Source organism: Ictidomys tridecemlineatus, chromosome 7 (assembly GCF_052094955.1).
Source record: "Ictidomys tridecemlineatus isolate mIctTri1 chromosome 7, mIctTri1.hap1, whole genome shotgun sequence".
Taxonomy (NCBI): domain Eukaryota; kingdom Metazoa; phylum Chordata; class Mammalia; order Rodentia; family Sciuridae; genus Ictidomys; species Ictidomys tridecemlineatus.
The window spans coordinates 63,096,183-63,121,356 of NC_135483.1; the positions used below are offsets into that span (position 1 = coordinate 63,096,183).

At 36.8% G+C, this 25,174-nt stretch overlaps 2 protein-coding genes across 5 annotated transcripts in view; one reads left to right on the top strand and one right to left on the bottom strand.

Moving 5' to 3' along the window:
- The window catches only part of Clvs1 (clavesin 1), a 194,250-nt gene extending 181,318 nt beyond the window's left edge, over nt 1-12,932 (top strand). The window contains exon 6 of the mRNA XM_005322974.4: nt 10,759-12,932. Coding sequence (XP_005323031.1) covers nt 10,759-10,846 — 88 coding nt within the window. The 3' untranslated portion in view covers nt 10,847-12,932. The remainder of the gene's footprint in view (nt 1-10,758) is intronic.
- The window catches only part of Asph (aspartate beta-hydroxylase), a 213,439-nt gene continuing 200,790 nt past the window's right edge, over nt 12,526-25,174 (bottom strand). For all 4 annotated transcript variants that reach the window (XM_040293977.2, XM_040293978.2, XM_040293979.2 and 1 more), the window contains one exon: nt 12,526-14,777. In XM_040293977.2, coding sequence (XP_040149911.2) covers nt 14,627-14,777 — 151 coding nt within the window. In that variant the 3' untranslated portion in view covers nt 12,526-14,626. The remainder of the gene's footprint in view (nt 14,778-25,174) is intronic.

The following is a 25,174-nucleotide window of genomic DNA, read 5'->3' on the forward strand; positions in this document are numbered from 1 at the left end:
GAATACCTTAGGTTCCAATGAAGCATGTGATCACAACACACTCTACTCTGACCTTGAATACTCTCATAAATCAGGTGTGACAGAGTGACTCTTTATTAAAGAATTCTTTGTTCAATTGCTTAGTAAAATTAAGAATAATTTATTGTGTGTAAATAATCTACAACTCTTATTTTCTCGGTTTGTGGTCTTCCACTTTCTTCAAGTGCATAAACATGGGCTATCTTTGTTATCAGATATGGCAGTCTTTTCATGCTCAGAATGACCATACTCAAGGAAGTGTTAGAAACATGATAAACATGTCTAATTTAAATAATTTCTCCTTCAAAGAGCTTCAAGGACTTCATTCTATTTTTTTTATCTTTCATAGCTCTGGAAAATATGGCAATCATTTATCCTCATTTTACAGATGAAAAATGGAGATAGATGAGTTCATCAGGCTGGAATGCATAGTTTTATAAGGAACAATAAACCCCCTTTTAAATAAATTAAGCATAATATCTGATTGTAGCTGCTGGTGTCACCAAGGCTTCCTTGTCCCTTTTCCCCAGCCCGCCTCTGTATCTCTAAGTTTCTGAACTGATTGGTCTCTGGCAACTGAGCTCTGTTCTCAGTTAATCTAATCTGCTCCCTTTCTCTTTATAAATCAACTCACAGAATTGACTGCTGTTCTCCCTGGGTGTTCTGAGGTAGCTGGGTGAATGCTGCATATTGGGAAGAAAGAATCTTGAAATATTATTAAATAATATTATTAATTATCTGACTGTTAACTAGAAACAAACATACAATTCCATAACCTTTGATTCTTAGAGCTCTTTTGTTTCTCAATGAAGATCTGCTTTTTTCCTGACTTCATTTACTATGCCTAAGATAGAGGTTCTATAAATAATATATGATTATATTAACTATTGCATTTATTAATACCAATGGGTGGAAGGCATCTATAAGAATTTGAATATTAAATGCATTGACAAGAACATATAGGCTTCTGCCTTGTAGTTTCTAACCAAATTGCAGGTATTTCTTGCCCAGTTCAGCATTGTGTTTAAGAATGCAGATTAGAGTCAGATCTAGGTTCCCATTCTAATTCCATAACTGAAATTTTTATGTACCTGATTTGTATAATGGAATTAGTAACTCTCACTTCAGAAGATTACTGTGAGGATTAAACAAAGATACATCAGACTAAATACTTAGTGTAGAAGCTGGTATATAGGAAGTACTCAATAAATGGCTGTGGTTGATGATGATGAACAGCTGTAGTGACAGAAAACTCTTCCGTATCATCTAAAAATAGCCAGATAAAATGTGTTTTGAAATATTCTTTCCCAAAACAGTCTCAAGCTGATTTTAGAAGCGACAAACAAGAGTTCCTAAGTGCTGACTAGAATATTTGTGCACATCTGGATGACTGCAGGTCAGTCTGAAGAGAGGCTGCTAACTCTCTGCAGAAGGCAACTATGGCCAGAGGACAAAGCATCTGCAGCAATGCAATACTTTAAATAAACTAAAATGTTTTAATAGTGTCACAGGAAAATACTTATTAAGTAGCACTGGGAAGCTTTGAATTCAATACTTCGAAACTTTTGGAAGTGAAAATGTTTTAAAAGTTATTTTTTTAATTCCCAAAACCTAAATGTACTGAGCAGGTACCAACTTAAGGAAAGTCTTTCTGCATCTTCCCAACTTCTGTCATTTTTAGAATTTCTATGATTTCCTAGAAGAAGGTGAAAACAAATGTTCAGGTAGAGATGTGGTTAGACTTTTTGAACAAATTAGCTAAAGTTTAAGTTGTATAATTTTAACCCAGACTGGCAGCATTCATGAAAACTTGGTGCTAAAAGGGTCATTCAGCCCAATATCGTAATTATATTTGGAATCAGAGAAGCTGAGTAACTTACTCTACGGTTGTACAGAGGGTCTCACAGGATACAAGAAGGGGCTCCTAATTCCTAGTTGAGTTCTCTTCCATTAATTTATCTGCCTCACTGGATTGGTAGTGCAGTCCTGTAATCCCAGCGCTCAGGAGACTGAGGCAGGAAGGATCATGAGTTCAAAGTCATCCTCAGCTTTAGCAAAGTGCTAAGCAACTCAGTGAGACCCTGTCTCTAAATGAAATACAAAATAGGAGTGGAGATGTGGCTCTGAGTGACCCTGAGTTCAATCCTCTGTAATCCCCACCCCTACCACTCACAATTTATCTGCCTCTCCGAGAATGTTTATGAACAATAGCAGAAAAAAGTAGCTATAACATAAAATTAATATTGTTATACTATTTTCAAAAAGAACTTATTTTTCTTCAACTAGTATAAATTTCTTTCTGAAGCACTTTTTATTCAATCAATAATGCATAATTAATTCAGGGTAGTTAAATGTCAAGGGGAAGCTTCATTATATCACAGTACATGTTACAGTAGCAATTCTATAATCTCACAAAAGAGGGAAACCAATACTAAGGGGTTGAAAAAGCTACTTTTTCTTCAGCTGTGTCAATGGTAAACAAAGTAGCTTAAAGTTGGATTTCTAGTTGTAGAATTTTAAAAAATGAAGTTGAACTATTTTCAAGAACAAATGGCAGAGTTAGCCTGAACCAAAAAAAAAAAAAAAAAAAGTGAGAGAAATAATAGCTTGGGTGAAAGAAATAACATAAGCAAATACTTTGAAAAATTAAATAAGCAAAATTGCTAATTTCTGAAGTAATGCTTCTTCATTTAGAGATAAAATTAAAGTTTCAAGCTCATCTAAAAAATAACAGATGGATGAAATCTAATCTAGTCAAGTTTCTAGTTAGAATTCAAGCCACATGCGAGACTTAGGATTCACTCTATTGTCACATGAGGCTTTGGGGGGCAGTGTGAGAACTGGACGAGTTAATATGGTGGAAAGGCTCAGGAATGTTATTGATGACAGGCACAGGATGATGTAGATGATGTTGATGTCCCCTGAGACTCTTTAAAATAACTATGGATGTGTCAATGAGGAGTAGTAGATTATTCTAGAATCAGTCACAGCCTAATGGAGTACATTAGGCTTGAAACCAACACTACCCAGTGGAAACATAATGCGAGCCACAAATATAACTTTTCTTATGGCCATGTCACAAAATACAAAGAAACAGATGAAATTAATTTTAATGATTAGTTTAGCACAATGTATGCAAAATATAATTTCAATATGTAATTTAAAGAAATACACACACACACATATATATGTGTGTGTGTGTGTGTGTGTGTGTGTACACAATTTATCTTATTTTGTGTATGCATGTGATTCTGGAGATCAGACCAAAGCTTTACTCATGCCAGGTGGGTGCTACATCTCTAATGCTAAAGAAATATTCATATTACATTCTTCCTTTTCATACCAAGTTTTCAAAACTCTGTGTGTACATTACCTTTACAGACCCTCTCCATTCAGTCTGTCCCAGTTTCAAGTCCCCAATGATCACCTGTGATTAAGGTCTTACACTGGATAGGTCATCTCTGGTCTACTTATATATGAACCCAATTTCATCAAAAAACTTGCCTTTTCCCTATTTGAAGATGCATATTTTTTTTCTTGGGTGTTTCCTCTTTCTTATAAGATTAGTAGTTGGTGCTAAGCCCATCACAGTTTAATAGAAATACATGATATATTAAAATGTGAGTTACGGTGCATGTGTAGGTAACAGCTGTGAGCTGAATGTTTGACTCACCTCAAAAACAGAATATTTATTTTCCTTGGATTGCTTATATTTCACTTCAATAAATGGTGGCAAATTGTACTGTCAAAGGAGAGGGAAATTTATATGTTTATTTGTTCACTCTGAAAGGAAAAAATTTGCTGCTTTATGTGAGAAATACTTAGGCTTCTCTTTTACTAAAAAAATTTTAAATGTATTTATCTGGTTCAGTAAGCATTAATTGTTCCCACTGAGCACAATCATGTTGCCTGCTAGGATGATTCTGATAATGAAGAGGCTGGTAGCTGAACAGAAGAATATATGTCGTACAAATATTCTTTAATCTTCTTATCAAGGGTGTTATTTAAGACATTATAAAGAAAGAAACCCTATATTGCTTCCTACAGTTGAAAGCAACTACAACTACACTGCACTCAAAGCTGCATAAATAACTGTTAAGCAGATGGAAATTTATGTTACTTCTAAAAATTATATAAGATATAAAGTAAGATAATAAGGTTAGTTTTCCTGTGGAATAATTTTATTACTTATTTTGAATTCCTAAAATAATTGTCTTCATCTATTTGGAAATGTTAGTCTTTTAGTTACTATAAGATTATGTCATGTGGCAGCACAAACTATTGTTAAGTTTTATAATGGGTCTATAGGAACGTGGAGCTTAATTCATGCTTCATGACTAGATTCATAAATAAAAACTCAAGGGCTCGAGGATGTGGCTCAAGCGGTAGCGCGCTCGCCTGGCATGCATGCGGCCCTGGTTCGATCCTCAGCACCACATACAAACAAAGATGTTGTGTCCGCCAAAAACTAAAAAATAAATATTAAAAAATTCTCTCTCTCTCTGGACTTTAATTTTCTTAAGTGTAAATGGGTGTGTTCATCAGCTATTTTGTGGTAAAATACTTGGGATAAAGAACTTAAAAGGAGGACAGGTTTATTTTGGTTCCTGGTTTCAAGTCATGGTTGCTTGGCTATCTTGCTTTGGGCCTGTAGTAGCACAGTACATCATGGCTAAAACTATGGCCGGGAGCTGCTTACCTCATGGCAGTCAGGAGCAAAGGGAGAGAGAGAAGGTGCCAACATCCCAAAATCTCTCTGAGAGCATCCCCCAATGACCTACTTCCTCCAACAGGACTCTACCTCCTTAAGTTTCCACCACCTCACCATTTAGTAGTCTCAGCTGGAGACCAAGCCCTCAACAAATGAGCTTTTGAGAGACATACACAATCCATACCATAACAATGGGGAAGAATAATAAAAGCTAAGATTATCTGCATGTATACCCATATGATGCTGGACTAAACATTTTATGTGCCTTAATTGATCTAAACACCATTATCCCCACTCCCATGATGTGGGCTTTTTCATATCTGCATTTTACACTTGAAGAAGGGATATTCATCACAAGACCACAAAATCAGTGGTGTGAATTTCCTGGACACTAGAAGTTATTGGAAAAAAAATGCTTAATATAATTTCTTAGCTCTACCTTTTTAAAAGAAAAAAAATCTTTATTTGTGTTTAGAAGTCCTTCTATGGGTTCAACTAGATGTTAGACAATTCTGTGCTTTGCTACAAAGCCCAATCTATTGTTGACTTTAAGAAATAAAAGTAGTACTGTGGAATACTTCCTGATGTAATGATATGGTTTATCCCTGGAAAACAAATTGTAGCTCATCATTCAAATGAGGTCCCAACTGATCCACCTTCGAAGCTCCATGTGGCCCTGGTGTCCTATGACCTGGTACATGCCTGAGGCTGAAAAACAGAGATCCTGTTCCCCTTTCAGGGGTCCATATAGCTCAAGAAGGTAATGAGCTATGCAATTCACAAGTAAGCAAAATACAGGTGATTATTAGCTGTTGAGTTAAGGCAACTAAACAAAGTTTTGCATATATACCTCAGCTTGAGAAGACGACTCTCAGTTCAGTTGTAGTTTTATGCAGAAGGGTCTGGCTCATGGCCAACATTTTTCATATTCATCTTGTTCTTTCTGGAATTTAATCATCATTGGAATCAGTAGACATTAAACTACAGCTCTAGATGTTAAGTGCCATAAAGTGGAGAAAGTTCCAAATTTGGGGGAAAACCAGTGAAAAGATAAGAGGAGGAGGCAAAGGAGGATATAGAGAAGAAGACAGGGAAGGAAAGAGAGAGAAAGGCAGACAGACAAAGATACGAGGAAAAATGTGGCTATCAAGCTATAGTGAAAACTTTCTTTGAGTTGCCTGTTGCCCCACTAATATATTGATGGCTGAAATAGCAAAAATCACAAGGTTAAGCTGGCTTTCAATGTGGAAAGAGGACCCAAGATAAATGTTAATTTTAGTAAAAATGTTAATCTCACTGTGAGAAGGCAAAGCCACTGAATGGAGAGGTCACCACAAAACCTCAGGGCAAGTGGCTTCTTCATGGCTCAGCAACTAAGGACACCATGGTGGAGACATTTTTATCAGTCAGCAGTTGGTTAGTTTTCCCAGAGAGTATTTTGACTCACCCAAATGGACTAAGGACAAGATTTAAGAAAGGTTTTTCTCTTGACATCTTTAAAAAATATTAGATTATTTGAAAAGCAATATTTTTCTTTCTACTTTTTCCAGTGAATTTAAAATATTTATAATATAATGTGTTACTTATATCGAATGCTCATTGTGTGACCAAGGAAATCAAATTATGTTGAATGTAAAGAGGCTGTGGTCATTTTCTCAACCAGGAAAAACATAGACTAGGATAAAAATGTTATGTTTGGCTCCTCATGCTCAGCATCTGAGAATTGTTCTGTTTTAGCTTACTGTTTTATTCAGCTATTGATGCTACTGTGACTGAATGACCCAACCAGAATAGCTGTAAAGGAGGAAAGGTTTAATTGAAGACTCATGATTTCAGAGATCCTATTCCATAGAATCCAGATCCATTCCTCAGGGCTCCAGGTGGGGCAAAGAACATCATGGCTGAAGAGTGTGGCAAGAGGGAACCAGCTCACATGGTGAACAGGAAGCAGAGAAGGAGAGGGGGAGGGGAGAGAGGGAGAGAGGGAGGGAGGAAGGGAGGGAGGGAAGGAGCAAAGGAGGGAGGGAGGGAGAGAGAGAGAGAGAGAGAGAGAGAGAGAGAGAGAGAGAGAGAGAGAGACTCCACTCTCCAGATACACAATATCTACCCCAAAGCCATGCCCCCAATATCCCACCTGCCTCCAGTTACAACTCAGTTAACCCCATTAGTCCCATCAGGGATCAATTCTCTGATTAGGCTAGGGTTATAACCCAATTATTTTTCCTCCAAACCTTCTTGCATTGTCTCACACATGAGCTTTTGGGGTCAACTCACATCCAAACCATAAACTTACCATTCAATGAAAGTATTGGCAAAGATAAGACAGATTGTCTTCCTGAGGTTCTTTTACAGTATATCACTGAAAGAAATAATGTAGGTCCCAGTTTTACTCCTTGTGGAGGGGAGAGTGAGTATTTGTCACGTGAACAAAGATGGTGAGTGATGTCACTGTGTGGATGATAGATTCCACTTCCTTCCTTTCCTTCTTTAGCTATTAACACTTTCTTTGTCCCAAACTGCCTCTACACAGCTGCTGGGTTTAGGGTGAGTGTTCAGTGAATGCAAGTCTGTCTGTAAGTTTATGGCTGGGTAGCTGAAGCAGTGTTTCCATAACAGAATGAAGGTTTCTACACATTTGTTCATAGTCTTTGGCATATAGCAGATGTTCCCAAGCATTTCTTAGCATGAGTCAGGGTGAACAGATGATTAAAACTCATTATTTGGGAATTTGTTGATTTTCTCCATAAATGATTTCTATATCGGGGAAGGGAAAGTGTAGACACAAACTCAATACTCATTAAAGTCACAGATAATAACTTGGATGTATAAACAAATGTAGGACCTGAAAGAATGGAGATAGGTTGAAAACATAGGCAAATTCAAAAAAAGATAAAATTTAATACTCACCTTCAAGATGGGAGAAAAATGGGTGAACAGGAGTATGTATAAATACAGTTAGCTTTTCATTGTTTTGTCACATTAGTGCCAGCAAGACTAATATGATTCCAAATAAGCTCAATAAAGTGTACCAAAATAAAAAATAAAAGAAGAAATCATTTCACCCTGAGGTCACATCAGGACTACAATAGGTAATCCATACAACTGATAGAGACAGGAAAGTATGGAGGTAGTAAGGTCTAGAGATCTTGTCACAAGAGGTATTTGATTAACTTCTGTGAGGGATGTGGTATGGCTGTAAGGCATAGACAAATAATTAAAGAACTGTTATATGGACTACTGAATGGATGGTATAGATGATCAGTCTTCTGTATTGGGGGATTGGACTGTATTGATATTCTGTATTGATATAGATTGGACTGGCCACAGAAAGTATTTTCAGGGAAAAAACATTTTATTGCTGTTGATGTGTACTGTATATTTAGGCCCCCATCATATTTATGTTTTGTTTGTACTGAACAGTTATAAACAGTTTTTCTTGTCATCATTTCCTAAACAACACAGCATAGCAACATACATTATAATAGGTATTCTAAGTAATCTACAGATGATTTATGCAAGAGGATGTGCATAGGTTGTATGCAAATACTATGCCATTTTATATAAGGGTCTTGCACATTTGTGATTTTGATATCCATGGGGATCCTGAAACCAATCCCCCACGGACACAAAGGGATGATGGCAATTTGATGGTTCCAAAGCAGAGCCAGAAACAGTACATAAAGTTTTGAAAGGAAGATTGGGGTTCAATGCAAGGGAAAACTTCAGAAGGGGATAAGGGGAGTAGGTTTCTCAAGTTGAATATGTCCAAGAGGAGGTGTGTATGGCCCCTTATTAAGGATCTCCTACCAGATTGACCTAGAAGAATCTTCAGTTATAACTAAAGATGCAATTTGAACGCTGCCTGTGGTTCACATGCTATGTAATAAAATAAAATCAACCCACATGATAGAGTAAGAGAATTGTGGTTTAAAGTTTCTAAAAGTAAATGATGACCAGTTCCCTCCATTCTCACAAGGACCTCAGGGCAAAGCAGTTAGGCAGCTGTCCAAGGTGCTGAAAGGAGGTAGCCAATGTGGACAGTTGTGCTCCTGGGTTGTCATATTTATTGCTTGTTTTAATGTCTTCTGATTTTTAAGCTTTTCTGTTCCTTGTATCGATCAATAATACACACACACACACACACACACACACACACACACACACACACACGGCCCTTAGCTAAAACAATGAAAATTGCAGAGGGAAGATGTCAGAGAGCTGGCTCTAAACTAGTACATAGGCTTCTTCTATCTCTATCAAGGCAGTAAATGAATCCATTCTACTCTCAAAGGTTGGGCTTGGTATCTAAAGTTGGGTCATTTGGACAAATTATATTTATAGTAGAAACCAATTATTCTGAGGCAATTATACTGATTAGTCACAACTCTGCCCCTGTGTCTAAACATTCTGTGGATCTTGGGATATATAACACCAAATTTTATTGGATTTTTAATGTTTCTATGTACTTTGTAAACACTTTGTTTTGGGGTCATCAGAAACTTATAAATGATGTTAAGACCAGGCTTCAAGAGATAAGAAGGTAAAGTTAGGTTCTGCCCCACTTAATGGCTGTAAAGATTAGAGAAGTTCTTGAAATGCTCTGAACCTTTATTCTCTTTCCTATGAAATAGAAGCATTACCTGCCTCCCACAGTTGTTGCTAAGAACTAAAACTGATAATTTACATAAATCATTTGGCATGAAATTGAAGTAAACATTTATGGAACACTCTCCTATTGTCACCATCGTTGCAATAATAGTAATGATCTTTAATTTCTGATTTGTCCTTTTATATTGGAGTAATAATGATCTCTTTCCAAAATCTTTAAGTAATTAAAACTGAAATTATTTTCCAGCTGACAAAGATCATAAGATATGTATACAATAGATGTTCAATAGATGTTCACATACTAAAACCAAGTTATTTGAAACATTGACAAATTATTAAATTGGATTATTTAAATGAGCATAATTTTCATATAAACATGTAAAAATTATACACACACACACACACACACACACACAAACATGCAGTAAATAGTGAGCTCATCAAACCTGAGTTATCCAAACCCTGCACAATCTAAAAGTCTCAGGACTGGACCTTGATTGGGTCCTCTGAGCCCTTGGAATAGCATGCCTCATAAGAATGTCTTTGTACATCTAAGGCTTTAGGCTTTGCCAGATAGTTTATGCTAACAGTGTGATTTTACAGCAAATGGCTGTAAACCTAACTTTGGTATACCTAACTTTAGATAACACTGTATCCGTTTGATATCTTCTGGAAGGTAGATGGGGGACAGAGGCTGAAGACTGAGTAGCTAAGGTCAGTTACAGGAATTGCAGGCCTATGTGACTCACCAGTCCCCCAATAAAAACCCTGGACACTAACCAGGAAGCTTCATTGACTGATAACACTTGCATATATTGTCAAATATCAGTACTGAGAAATTTAAGCTCTGTCCATATCATGTTACTGGTAGGACAGCCAGAAGCACCTGGTCTCTTTGACTCCACCTCATGCACCTTTATACTTTTGCTGATTTTAATATGTATCTTTTTGCTGTAATAAACCATAACTGTGAGTGTAACAATTTTGTTGTGTCCTATGAGTCCTATCAAATCATCAAATGTAAAGGTGGTCTTGAGATCCCTCAATATAACATGTAATAACACTAAAATTTGTTATGTATACACCTGGCATTATTCTAAGAAGTTCTGTACATTTATGAACTTACTCCATTTTCACACCCCTAAGGGAGGATGCTATTATTGTTTCTATTGTATACGTTTCTCCCCAACAGAAGGAATTTCTGTGAAGATCCCAAGAGTCCAATGTTTCTCTCCATAAAAACATGGTGTAGAAATGCAGGAAAATGCAGAAATGCAGAGATTCCCAAAGGGAAAAATTAAATAGTTCTTTTGAGTGTTCTGATTAGAGAGGGGAATAGAAATTCAGAATGCACCCAAGGCTTCAAAATCGTTGCCACCACTAGTTGTTTATAAATGTGTTTTTCTCTCCCTCTTCATTAGATCTCAGTCTGTTGTAGAAGCTGGGACCCTGAAACATGAGGAGAAGGGAGAGAATGAGAACACTCAGCCTCTCTTGGCTCTGGACTGAACCCAGAGTCACCCCGATGCTCCTGCACACCGGCCTTCAGTGCTATCAGCTAAACAGGAAGCACACGTGCAACTGACCCACATGGACATGTGCATCCTGCCCGACGCGAGGTCCTCCACTCTTGACCCCAGAGATGACTGTCACCAGCCAAGGGTCTGAGCAGCCAAAGTTGAACAAGGATTTGAGAGATGCTTTTTTTTCAATTTTTTTTCTTTCTTTTATTTATTTATTTATTTTTTTAAATAAGGGGATTGGAGGATGAAGCAAGATTTTTGGCTTTTATGTTAAAAAAAAATTCTCTCCCCCCACACACTTAAAGTATCAAATGAATTTAAAAAGTGAAAAACTAAATTTGATTTACACACTGCATTAGGACAATGATTTTTTCTGAGAAATCACACAGGAATCTTCTTCAGTTTTTGCAAATTAAGTAAACACACCAGAGTCAAACTGTGCAGACATGAGTATCAAGATTAATGCAATGCAGAACCCTGAGACAACAGTATCTCCACTAATTTCCATTCTTATTGAATTATTTTCTTTGACCTCATCACCAGCATCAAATTGTTCAGCCTAAGAGCACATTCTCATAGGTCTGGCTATTTGCAAAGTTTTCTTATTTTGATATCCTGCGAAAAATGGTTTTGACTTTACATCTTTTTGTTAGGTCACCAGCTGTATATGATGAGCTGACTTCAAAGGATGGCACATGCAGTTTGAAATATGATTATTTCATCTTAGCAATGTGATGTACCATAGACATCCTGAGAAGCTATTAGTCCAGAATGTGTCTGTAGAGAGAAGGGGTCTCTTTGAAAAAACATATCAGTGGTTAATAAATCCATTCAAGTTGGCTCACTTGTGCCACTACAGCAAATAAATATGTTACCAAACCATTTAACTCCCCACCCTCCTGCAATCATTGAAAGTATGGAGAAATGGCCCAGCCATTGCTGAGTGGGTAGATATCCAATCATGGATGGCTAAATATGCAAGTATTAAGATAAGACCAGGAATGCAGGATGAAATGCCAAAGATCATTTTATTTCTTTCTCTATTCTCTGTAGAAATGGAATCCCCAACTACACATTCAAAGGAAATTAGATAGAAAATGAACAGATATCATAGAATATGATATCCTTATTTGTGCCATGTTTCACAAGACCAGTTGTATATTTTTAGATATCTCTGATTTGACCAGCATGACATTGACATTTATTAGTTGGATCAATTAATGCTCAGTGTCAAATAAAAATATTTTAGTTGATAATGGACAGTAAAATGATTTTGCATTTTAAATATTTGGAAAATATTTGGGAGGGTTGATTTGTTAGCTGAATAATTCAAAGGAAAGAAGTGAGTGATTTAGCTGGCCATAATCACCCTCAATAGACATTGCTAATCTTAACCATTGATTACACTCTTTCTCCATGGATCTAATGTTTCAATTTTTTTCTACTGGGAGAAAATAATAAGTCATTTTTATATTTCACCCTTGAAGAAGAAATAAATTAAAACAATTAAAAATGTCTCAATCATATCACAGTATAAATAAGACATGTTCATTTTGTGTAGACATTTCAAATCCAAGATAAAAACACTGAAATAATTCTATGAATGCAATCTGAAATATTTTTCTTATGTACCAACATACAGGTAAGGAAAAGGAAGAATTGAAATGAATGAAAAAATCCACTTTATTGCTTGGGTTTATAAAACAGACGTGGGATACAAATATTAAAAATGGCTATTGGGAGTCAGTTATTGACAGCCCTTTGCAGCAGTCATAATACTCTGGCTTTTCATTTGGAAATATTTAGAATCTTATTGTAGTGACCCAATTTTAAATAACACATTATATTTGCCAAGTTAAGAGTTAGTTTTTACTCTTTTCCAGGATTTTATTAAATGAATGTAAGATGATGGTTCAAAAAATCAGAACTTATGGTTTGAATTTCTTTATGTGTATGCAATATACATAGGAAACCAAATTCAGTAAGTGACATGAATGTTACTACATGAACACTGGATTGTATTGCCCTTTGTCAGTCATTTCCTCTGTTTAATAAATACTGAAGAACACAAATGCCTTTTTATTTCTGTAATTAATTTTGATATTTTTCCTCCCATGTCTCTCCATCTGGTTTAGTGGGATTTTTGAACACTGTCAAAATGTAACAGGACAAATACTTTAGGAACACGAAAAATATTTTGCAAGCCCTTCTATCAAAAGTTAATGCCATTAAGGTCAAGGAAAAAAGTTCACTTTGAGCATTAAAGAATTACTCTTTAAACAAGATAAAGCCTCTTCCTTTGTCATTAGAAGGGAAAGAAAGCACAAGTGTTTCTTTCTACCTGTGCATGAAATCCAGTGACCTATGTGCCACTTCTGTAGCATTTTTGTTCATATTGGCTTAGAATTCAGTGCAGGTATATCATTACATTCTTATAGCTAACACTTTTTGCTTTAATTTTAAAGACATAAAATCAAATGCATTCCTATTTTATTACATTGTTGACTTGATTGTCTTTGGAATGAGCAGGCAAGATCACTTTCAATAGTTATTTCTATGCTATGGGTAACATTAAAACTAAATATAGGTATTAATTTTTATTTAAAAAATGATATTTAAATGGCAGAAGTTTCTCAAGATAGGGAAATGAAAGAGTTATTCAAATTCTTTTGAAGCGGAAAGCAGTCTCACCTCCTACACTTGGCACAAAGATCCTAGCATTCCTGGGAACCATCTACTCTGCTACTCCATATTTACAAAATTTATATGCAAACCATCTAAAGAATGGAAAGTGCTATCTTCTTGCCATTCACTCAGATCTACAATAGGTGAAGACACTCTTGATTCCCAACCAATGATGTCACAGAAGGCAGAGAGGCTCTTGCCACTACCTATTGATTTAATCCTTTGAAAGAATTTTTACTTCTGCACATTTTCCATTATTTGCAGCAAGCCCTAATACTTGACATTAAAAAATTTACATGTGACATTTTGATATCATAATATAAAATATTTCATGTCCTTTTTTCAATGTAAAAAATTTCTCTTAGAAAGCAGCAAGATTTTTGAAATATTTCCACCATTAGCACACTAAGCAGAGCAAACACTGGAGCTCAATGAAGATAAAGAAGCAAACAGACTCAAGGGCAATAATCAGTACAGGTCATAGATACAGGCATAATTACACTTTTCTCTTTTGCATTAGGAAAATAAAATGGCCATTTTAACGAGTGATTTTACTAAAAAAAAAGATTAAAATAAAGAAGTCTGAGTTCACCAGGAAATTTGCTATAAAATGACTAGAAGTAAAGCATTTGCAAAGCTCGTCATTAAAGTTGACAAAAAAGTAGTGGTAAGTAATGCCAAAATAGTTTAGCTACCTTAGAAAAATATAAATGCATAGAAAAATTACAAACTTAAGCAATTCACAGTTTCTACATATGTTCTTATTGTTCATTGATTCAGACATTATTATGTATGGAAAAAATATCTTTGGCTGGCAAGGTAGAAGCTATCAAGTGTTCGCCCTAAATATGGGCATATGATCAGTACTGTCATGGGATGAAACACAGCAGGGTGTTTTCTAAATGAATTGCAGTGAAGCAAATATTCCCTTTCGTGTCTTTTAACCCTGGGAGGAAGCTCAGAATTTTTCAGGCTGCAAGTTGAGGGAATTAAGAGCCACGGTATTTGAACTATCTCCACATCAAAGGGATCCAGAAAGGTAGCCTCTCTCTAGAGTGTCCCAAGTCGGCATGAATTCCTGCTAAATGGCTGGAAGGCTGCGTCTCTGCTGGGGAGTCAGCTCTGGGTGCCACACATCCACGATGAATATCAGCCGGAAAGACGAGGCGTCCTGCCACACCTCGTGCTCAAAGGAGTCGTCAAAGATGAGCACCTTGCCTTCTTCCCATGTCCTGGAACAGACAAACATGGGCTTTGAGTAGAGCTTTGTGGTGGGGGGTTCAGATATCTGAGGATCAATTACTGTCCACATGCAGGAAGCCCCTTTTATAACAAACTTTCAGCCAGAATCAGGATACTAAGCCTGAATTTATTCTTCCTTTGATGATTAAGAAAGAATTTCAGCTGGGGTTGTGGTTCAGTGGTAGAGCAATTGCCTGACCTATTGAGGCACTGGATTCAATTCTCAGCACATAAAAAAATAAATAAAATAAAGTTATTGTGTATCTCTACAACTAAACTATTTATTTTTAAAAAATTTCAGGATGTTTATTTTGAATATCAATTTTCATTGCCCTACACTGAAGTTGTGCAAAGGGCAGGGGATAGGTGATGAGGCATTCTGTTCTTATTTCAAGCCCTGTAATTATTCCAGCCAGTCCTAAGAGATGCTTGTTTAGTCAGGTAAGCATTTACATGCATGCCCTGGTGGCTCCCATACAGGACAACTTCCTGATCAGTGACTTCATGGACTACACACCTCCAAATGATTCTTTAACTCCTTTCTTTGTTCAGGTTTCATTTTATGGAAGAAATGAGCCTTAAATCCAGTGACCAGAAAGTCGATAACCAAATGAGGTGTTTCCCCGCTAGTATTCTGGATGAGAAAAATGGGCAGATTGGGAATGAATTTTGTTTATATTTTTAGTATCATCTGCTATGCAAGTGGGTTATCCATGGAATATTTTAAATCAATGCTACAAAACATCCTATAGAGCCTCTAGCACTTCCTCCTAAGTGATCTGTATGGGGACCAGGATCTAAATATAATGTTAGTCTAAACAAAGCAATATGCAGATAGAATATGCAGGAGGAACAAGTTACATGATGAAGATCAGCCGGAGTCTTACTTTGTCTTTCTAATCCAAAGTAAGTTTATAAGCTATGAGTTTATGATCATCTCTTTATAAAGTGAATATTACTTTTAAGATATATATTAATTATGATATTAATACATTAAATGCTAAGTTATGCTTTTATAGTGAAATTTTCTATAGATTAATTAAAGTTTCACTTAAGCATTTGAAATTATCGTGCATTAGTAAATAGCCACATTTATAACAGGAGAAATGATAGTTTGATTTCAAGTAACCATATTATCACAAAGACACTTTTCTTCAGAAAATGACTGGTGTCATTTTATTTTCCTTACTAGATGAATTATCAATATAAATTGAGCAATATTACATATTGCAGGGCTTCTCAAGCTCAGCATTGATTATATCTGGATCAGATAATTTTCTGCTGTCTTATGCAGGAAGATGTTTATTAGCATCCTTGGCCTCCATCCACTAGATGGCAGTGCCATGTCCCATACCCCTTGTGACAATCAGAAGTGTTTCCAGTCATTACCAAATGTCCCAGGTTGGAGGGTTAGAAGGACAGGCAAAATCATTCCAGCAGAGAATAACTCTCCTTTGAAGGAATTTGACAGTAAGCATTACAAATTATTTTAAGTAACTGATAAAGTACCTAATACCTGCAAATTAAAGATACACTGAAGTTGTGAACCAAACTTCTACTTCTGCTTTCCACCTCTCCACTCCCCTTGACTATGCACTGTCTCAGCATAGTCAAGGGGAGTTGTCCTGCACTCAGTAAATATGTGTTTCTTGGTTGTTTGACACAAGTTCTCTGAAGGTATAAAGAGTTCCATCCAAGGATAACAAAGGACAGAAATATAGACTCAGAAGCAAATGACAATCATTATCATGCAAAACCAAACCTGAAAAGAAAACTACAAATACTTGGTCCCTCCCGATAAAGAGGGGAATGACCCATTGCTTCAACAGTTAGGCAGTCATTTTCTAGGTTTTGGTGTTGTCAGAGGGAATAGGCAGTGGGCCCCAGACAAGCCTACTAGTTAGTTAGAAGAGAAATGTGCACTCAAAACAGAAGGCAGCACCCATGTTCACAGCAGCACTGTCAGAAGAGCCAAATGGCAGAAGCCACTCATGTGTTCATCAGTGAATAGACAGATAAGCAAAATGTGGCGCGCACACACACAATGGAATAGTTATCCTCCTGACAAAGAAGGAATTCTGACATTTGCCGCATGGATAAACTCTGAGGTCATTATGCTAACTGAAATAAGACAGTCACAAAATAATTCTACTATGTGAGATCCTACAGTAGTCAGAATCACAGACCGAAAGAGGAATGGTGGTGGCCAGGGGCTGGAGGGAAGGAGATAGTAGGGAGTTAGTGTTTAATGGGTGCAAAGTTCCAGTTTTACAAGCTGACAAGAGTTCTGAATATGAAGTCATGACTATAGCACAAAGTCGATGAACTTAATGTCACTACACCCAACACTTAAGAGTTAAGATGGTTAACTCTTACGATATGCATATTGTACTGTATGTAAATCAAAAAGAAACAGAAAAACAAAGGGGATCGATCATAAGGCAGAAGAGAAAGTGGGGAGAGGAACTTAACCTAATGGAAAAGTTATGGTCTTTGAAGGAAGGAACACTAAAATCTCTTGGCCCCAGCATTTATTGCTTATGTGACCTGGGGCAAGTTACTGATGCTCCTTGACTTACAGAGGGGCTGCAACCTGATAAACCCACCATAAAATGAAAATACTCTAAATCATAAGTACCTTCAATACACCTGCTCTGCCAAACATCCTAGCTTAGCCTAAGCTACGTTAAACAAGCTCGGAGCACTTCCATTAGCCTCCAACTGGCCAAAATTATCTAATGCAAAGCCTGTTTCATAATAAAGTGTCAGCCAGTAGGAGTGGTGGGTGCCTGCAATCCCAGAGACCTGGGAGGCATATGATTGGCACATAACAGAAATTCAGCTAATGATAGAGGTTTTAAAACAAAGAAAAAAGTATAGAAAAAATAGGGAAATAATAAAAGAGGTGAAATATTTGGGAAGTAGTGTAATGCTACCAAGAAATAATTACCTTGAGGACACTCCTCGTGAGACTTCATTTGAGAAAACTGAAAAAGGTGAAGACACATCAAGAATCTACAGAATTTGTGAAGTCTATTTTGTGCAGCAAAGACAAGTGGTTCTCAAAGGTATTTTGGGATGGCAGAGAATCTGAACGCTACTTCAAACACTGGAGGTAACTCTAAGTTTTCTATTTCTCTAAATAGAAAAATCTAGTTTTTACAAAGTGATGCTTTTCACTAGATTCTGATGGTGTAACAAAACCAAAGACTGAGAAATGTTTACAAACCTTAAACGTTCCATTACTAAGTTCAGTTCCCTGTGAATTGGGAGAAGCTATTAGCATTGGAACATACTAGTCACTCATGGAACACCAGTGCGTGTAAAGGTGGGACTTAAGAAGCACTAGCTTGTGGCTTTTCAGATATATTGTCAAGTATGGATTAGTGTTATCCATTAACTAATCTTTAAAAAAAAAAAAACAAGAAATCTTGGAAGTACTACAAAGGGTTGTTAAATGGCTTTTAAAAAAATTGTTCTGATTAGTTATACATGATAGTACAATGCATTTTGACACATCATACATAAATGGAGTATAACTTCTCATTCTTCTGGTTGTACATGATGCAGAGTCACTACTCATGTAGTCATATATGTACATATGGTCATAATATCTGATTCATTCTGCTATTTTTCCCACCCCCATACCCCCTTCCGTCCCGTCCCTTCACTCCTCTCTCTCTGCCTAATCCAAAGTACCTCTATTTTTCTGTAGCCCCACCTCCTTATTATAAATTAGCATCTGTATATCAGAGAAAACATTCAGACTTTGTTTTTCTTGGGGGGATTGGCTTATTTCACTTAGTATGATATTCTTTAGCTTCATCCATTTACCTTCGAATGCCATAATTTCATTCTTCTTTAAGGCTAAATAATATTCCATTGTATATATGTACCATATTTTCTTTATCTATTCATCTGTTGAAGGGCACCTATGTTAGTTCCATAGTTTAGCTATTGTGAATTAAGCTGTTATAAACGTTGATGTGGCTGTGTCACTGTAGTATGCTGAGTTTAAATCCTTTGGGTCTAGACCAAGGAGAGGGATAGCTGGGTCAAATGGTGGTTCCATTCCAAGTTTTCTGAGCAATCGCCATACTGTTTTCCATAATGGTCGCATAATCTGCAGTTCCATCAGCAATGTGTGAGTATCCCTTTTTATTTTTTTTTAGGGCTTACAAAACTCTATTGGAAAGTGTCAGACTTATATCTGTCCTTTAATTTTCTTTTCTACATTCCTTTAGAAAAATAGCAAAGATACTTCATTACTTAATGTAGTTTCCTTTTGAATACTTAAAAAAAATGTGTCTCCCTTCAGTTACTAGAGGTGGAATAAATAATGGTGAAGACACAATTAACCTAAAAGGGCAAAGGGAAAGACAGGAAAACCTCACCCAGGCCATATCTAGACTGGAATGACTCCAGGGTTAAACCAGACCTATATCACCTTCCTGAGAAAGGCTGAGGGTTCACACAGCAGAAAGAGTCAGAGCATGAAGATGTCAAACATCTACGTATCTCATCTGAATAAAAACCAAAGGCTCATTGCAAGGCAAAGAAAGAACTTTTAGGCCACTCGCCTTGTGAGCAAAGCTCCACCAATTATAATTAAATTACAGTCAAATCATAACATACAAGAGCTAAAAACCAGCAAAGCTACTAGGGGTAGAATTTGAGAGTTCATCCTGAAAGAGGTCCCAGGACCCTTCTCTGAAGACTCAGGAAGGGGTGGAGGTGGAGGGGGCTGGATGGCTACCTTGGCTTACTGTTAGAGTGTCTTGCCATCAAGTCTACGCCTGTTTTTTCAAAAGATAAAAGAATATGTGGTCATGCAATTAAGTAATATTAATAACAGCCCTCAATTTCTCAAATTATTATAAATGTAATTAATGATAATGATATAATGGTATCAGGGCATACTTAATGGCTATAATTTTCCAGAGAATTACCATTGATTATTATTAATAATGCTAAGTAATGGCACTAGGTGGCCACAGAGTCTTCCACCTAAAACCTCAAAGGATAATATTCAGTGACCTTTGCTAAAATGTTGTGAGTAGACAAAGGACATGGTTTCAATTTTCAACCAAAGGAATCACATAGAGACAAATCCAGCTCTCTCAGTGACAGGCTGATCCTAAGTAGGAAGTCCCTAGATTGGTTTCACGGCAGACCCACACTTGAGTGTAAGATCATGGTTGTAGGAAACAGTCCTGGTCTTTGTAGATGCCAAGTTGAGGTGGCCAGCAAGGAATTTAAGCCTGCTAAGTGGAATATAGGATAGGGTCAAGAGCTCAGGAAAAATTAAAACAAAAATGGAACACGGCTCAAATTAATTCTGATTACTGAAGTTCCCTAGTTCTGACTTCATTGGAAACACTGACACACACTGCAAGTGAAATGTTAAATGGTGTTATCACCACTTCCTCTTAGAATTCTCTCTCTTCCTCATACACACAGACTTTCTTTTTCTGCAGAGAGCATTTCTCTGAAGTTAGGACACCTGTGTTCTCGTTATGACTGTTGCTAACTAGCACTTCACCGGCGGGCCTCAGTTTCCCCACCGGAGGCAGACAAGATGGACTCTAAGGCTCCTTTCAGTATTAAAATTCTATTAATTCTCTGCACCGCATTTTTGGTTAGGACTTCACGCTTCATATTACATTTTACAGAATATATCTAACAAATCTTCATCTGAGATATGAACATAGTATTTGTCGTTTTGTTTAACATCAAAAGAGTACAAGGCTAGGGATGTACCTCAGTGGCAGATTGCACACTAAGCACATGCAAAGACCCGGATCCAACCCATGGCATGGCATGGCATGGCATGTGTGTGTGTGTGTGTGTGTGTGTGTGCGCACACACACAAAATCAGTCCACTAAAAGAAGATTAACATCACAAAGAACCTCTTCTATCTCTAGGGCCTTTATTATAGACTCTCTTGGATACTGCTTGGTGTGGAGCCCAGTCTCTCAGTCCTTCATGGGGAGAGATCCCTTTCCTAACTCCTACAAGCCTCCCTTCTCATGCCAGTCAGTCACATTTCAGGTGTCAAGACCCATCCCCGATGTTGCAGGAGTGCTTGGACTTGCTCCCTGGAACAACAAAGACAGATGTCCTGATTTCTGAAGCAGCCAGACAAGAGGATAATAAAAGTTTAAATATACAGAGTGAATGTTTTACAAAACACTTGGAAATACAGTTCTGAGTGCATTCATATGGATTGTTTTATTTCTCAAAACCACACAAATGCATACATCTGTTCTTCCCATTTTATAGATGAGGAAATTGAGGCTCAGTGAGGTTTTGTGAGTTGTGCAAAGCTGAACTTAGTAAGAGGGAAAGCAAAGTCATGTGACTTCAGTGTAGTCGCATTTTCCCTGCAGAAACATTATTGCATATAGTCATTGGTGCTAGAGCCTTATTAAGAAAATCATGAGTTAAAAAGTCTTTGTGGCCGGCCCAGGAGCATTCACATCATTTACTACTGCTATAGGAAAACGGACTCCAACTTCTCAAGTTATTTCAATGAACAAATGCTTGGACTACAATTCGTTTTCAGTGTGGGAACTGTCATTCCCTTTGGAGGAGTAGATATGCATGTGTGTGAATTCTAGCTACTTGTGTGTAGGAACAGCAATAAACACCTCTCCCCTCTAAAAGAACAGGGCTTACACACTTTAATGATGTGTTTAACAAACCAAGTTATTCAACTGCAGAAAGACAGAGGACAAAATATTACTATTCAGCAGCAAGTAAACCTTCAGGAAAACATCCCATCTAGTTAAAAAATAAAAAAATAAAAACAAACAAACCAAGGAAGATGGATTGAATATATTTGGTTCTAAATGATTTTTTAATTTATCACTTCTATAATGTGATCTGGAAGTTTTAAGACTTAGCTCTTCTTCTCATTTTGTGAAAACAGAACAAAATAAATATCGCCTATGAACAATTTATGATGGATTAAAAAATTAAATTTTTCTTAACCATTAAATTTTTTTAGCATGACTTCTATATCATCTTCCTAGTTGGAACCTTGAGAGATTAATGAAAATATATGTTATAAAATGCTTGAGGCCTATAGGAAAAAGGCATTATTTCTATAGCAATTCAGAGATAAATTAAATGACTGGTTGCCAATTCCCGTCTTCACTGTCATTCAGCGACACACTGATGCCAACATGTGCTTTCCCAGCTACCTGTCAGTCTCATCCAACATCTCAGACTGGTACTTTGTGGGCTGCAAGGAAGTTTCCAGGAGAGCTGTGAGGTCACAGGTCATTTGCTTGGCACAGTTTCAGCATATTGTGGAAGGACCTCCTAGAGACTGGGAATTGCTTTCCTGTCCAGAAGCCCCTAAGCTCACATAACTCAGTCACTCTGTAGGGTAACAATTTCCGCTTACTGGCAGCATGTTTATCCACTGGCTGAAGTTTATTCGGCTCCAGATCAAAGTTGATAATGAGCTCATCTTACACCTGACAAAGCAGAGCCTGCCCTAGGCCCAGAAATGGAGATTTCCCAGACGATTTCTCTGCCGTTACTCAACTGTCTGTAATGAAAACTGGCAACCAAAATTTCACAATGATCATCTTAAAACTACAGCCTGAGGGTTGTGGTATAGCTCAGTGGTAAAGCACTTGCCTAGCATGTCCAAGGCCCTGGGTTCAATCCCTAGTATTAGGGGTGGTCAGGGGAAGTGAAGATTGCTGAGGGAATAGCTCAATGTCACAAAGCACTTGCCTAGCAGGTATAGCATGTAGGAGACCCTGAGTTCAACCCCAGCACCGAAAAAAAAAAAAAAAAAGGTACAGCATGCAGCATGATCTCATTCTACAACAACAATATATATGTCATGAGGTTATGTGTAGAAACATAGACTTCCAAGCTAGAAAGCCTGGGATGAGACTGTGATTCTAATATTGTAGTGGGCTAAAAGCCAATGCTGTCCCCACAGAAGAGAGATCCACCCAGAACCTAATTTTGCAAAAGGGAATTGGCAGATATAATCAAGTTTATGATTTTGAGATGAGATCATCCAGGATTAGGTTGGTCCCTAAATTCAATGATATGTGTCCTTACCAAAGAAGAGAAGAGGAGAAGGTACAGGGAGGAGGTTAATACAGAGGCAGAGCCCAGAGCTATATATCTACAAGCCAAGTACCACCAGCTGCCATTGGGAGACAGGGGAGAGGAATGGATTCTCCTCCCAGCCACTGGAAGGAACAGACTACATTCATTTCAGACTCTGGTCGGCAGAATAAATTTTTATTGCTTTAAGTCATGCAGTTTGTGGTAATCTGTTATGACAGCCCTAGGAAACTCATACTAATATTGATTTTGGACAAAACTTAAACTCATCTTTATATCTCAGTCTTCTCAGTTGTAAAATAGGAATTTTAATGATCTTAATTGCAGAGGATTGTTGTAAGACTTAATGAGTGAACATAATGTAGAGTGCTTAGAACTGCATGGCACAACTATTATTATTGGCACAATATATATTGCTACTATATCTGTAATCATTGTGAATGTGCACATATAGCATTGACGAGAATCTGGGCAGTATCTCTGGGTATTGGGATAAAGAATAATCCTTTTTTATCGTTTTTCTCTGTGCTTCACAAATTGCGTACAAGGGTCATGTATCAGTTTTGCAATCTGAAGGCATTTGTGAATTTGGAATGATTGTTTTATTTATGTTACAAAGTTTGCAGAACTACAAATTCATCATAAGTTACAGCTGCACTGTTTTGTAGTGATGGAATATTTTAACAACATGCCCTTTTGCATGCTGTTCTCATGGCCCTGAAGAAACGGAAATATGCTTATTAATGCCTAAAAACTACAGTGTACAAACTAGTACTACAGTTAACCTACTCTTTGGCAGTAAATAAGTGCACTTGTCTCCCCCACTATCATTATTGGAAGTGGCAGGTTGAAGGACATCAGAATTACAATTTCAGAACATGGTCCAAAAAATTGCTTCCCATTGTCTAGAACAAAGAAGGCTAATGTCTTGGTACATGTGTTTCTCCTTTCACACTAATGGCACTTCTACAATGATTTTATATGTAAGTCTGATTTTGAGTTTATAAACTGACTACTTTTCAGATAACTAGGTATTTTCACTAAATATTACACAGCACTTGAATCAATGCATTTCTCTTATGAGAAACATTATTTATGTAATGAATTATGAAGCCCAACATAACCACCACTGAATGAGAATAGTTAAAGATGATAAAGATGCATGGAACAACAGTTGAATTCACTGTCTTCTTGTACTCATGGAAACTTCTCAAAAATAGATTGTATTTTAGGCCACAAAACAACTGTTGGGGGAAAAAAAAAACCCTGATATAATTCCTCACATCTTATCTGATCACACTGGGATGAAATTAAAAGTCAACATCAAATAAACCCTATAGAAACTACATACCACATGGGGTTAAATAATGCACTTTTGAATGATGAATGAATGATAGAAGAAATCAGAAGAGAAAATAAAAAAATTCTTAGTATCAAATGAATAATGATATATCATACCAGAACACTTGGGGCACTATGAGGATATTTCTGGGAGGAAAGTTTATAGATATGAGTGCCCATATAATAAAATCAGAAAGATCTCAAATAAATAACCTAATAATGCATCTCAAGGCCCTTGAAAAACAAGAACAAACCAATTCCAAAATGATTAGAAGGAAGGGAATAATTAAGATCAGAGCCAAAATTGATGAAATAGAAAATTAAAAAAAACATACAAAGAATCAATGAAACTGAGCTAGTTCTTTGAAAAAACAAACAGGATGGATAAACCTGTACCAAACTAACTAAAGGAAAAAGAAAAAGTGAGAAGATTCAAGTCAATGAAATTAGAGATGCAAAAGGAGAAATCACCACAGAAATCCAGAGGATCATTAGAGATTATTTTGAAAATGTTACTCTAAGAAATTGGAAAATCTAATGGAAATAGATACATTTGTAAACACATATGGCCTGCCAAAATTGAAGAGGACACCGTAAACCTAAACAGACCAGAACTAGTAGTGAGACAGAAGCAGTAATAAAAAGCCTAAGGCAAACGAAAGCCCAGGACCAGATGGATTAAAAGTTGAATTCTACCAGTCTTTTAAGGAAGAACTAATGCCAATACTTCTTAAATTATTCCATGAAATAGAAAGGGGTGGAATAGCTCCAAATCATTCTATAAAGCCAGTGTCATTGTCATACCAAAACCACAAAAGACATATCAAGGAAAGAAAATTATAAAACAATATTTCTGATGAATGTCAATGTAAAAATTCTTAATAAAAATTAGCAAATTGTATTCAACAACATGCTAAAAAGATTGTACATCATGACCAAGTTGGTTTT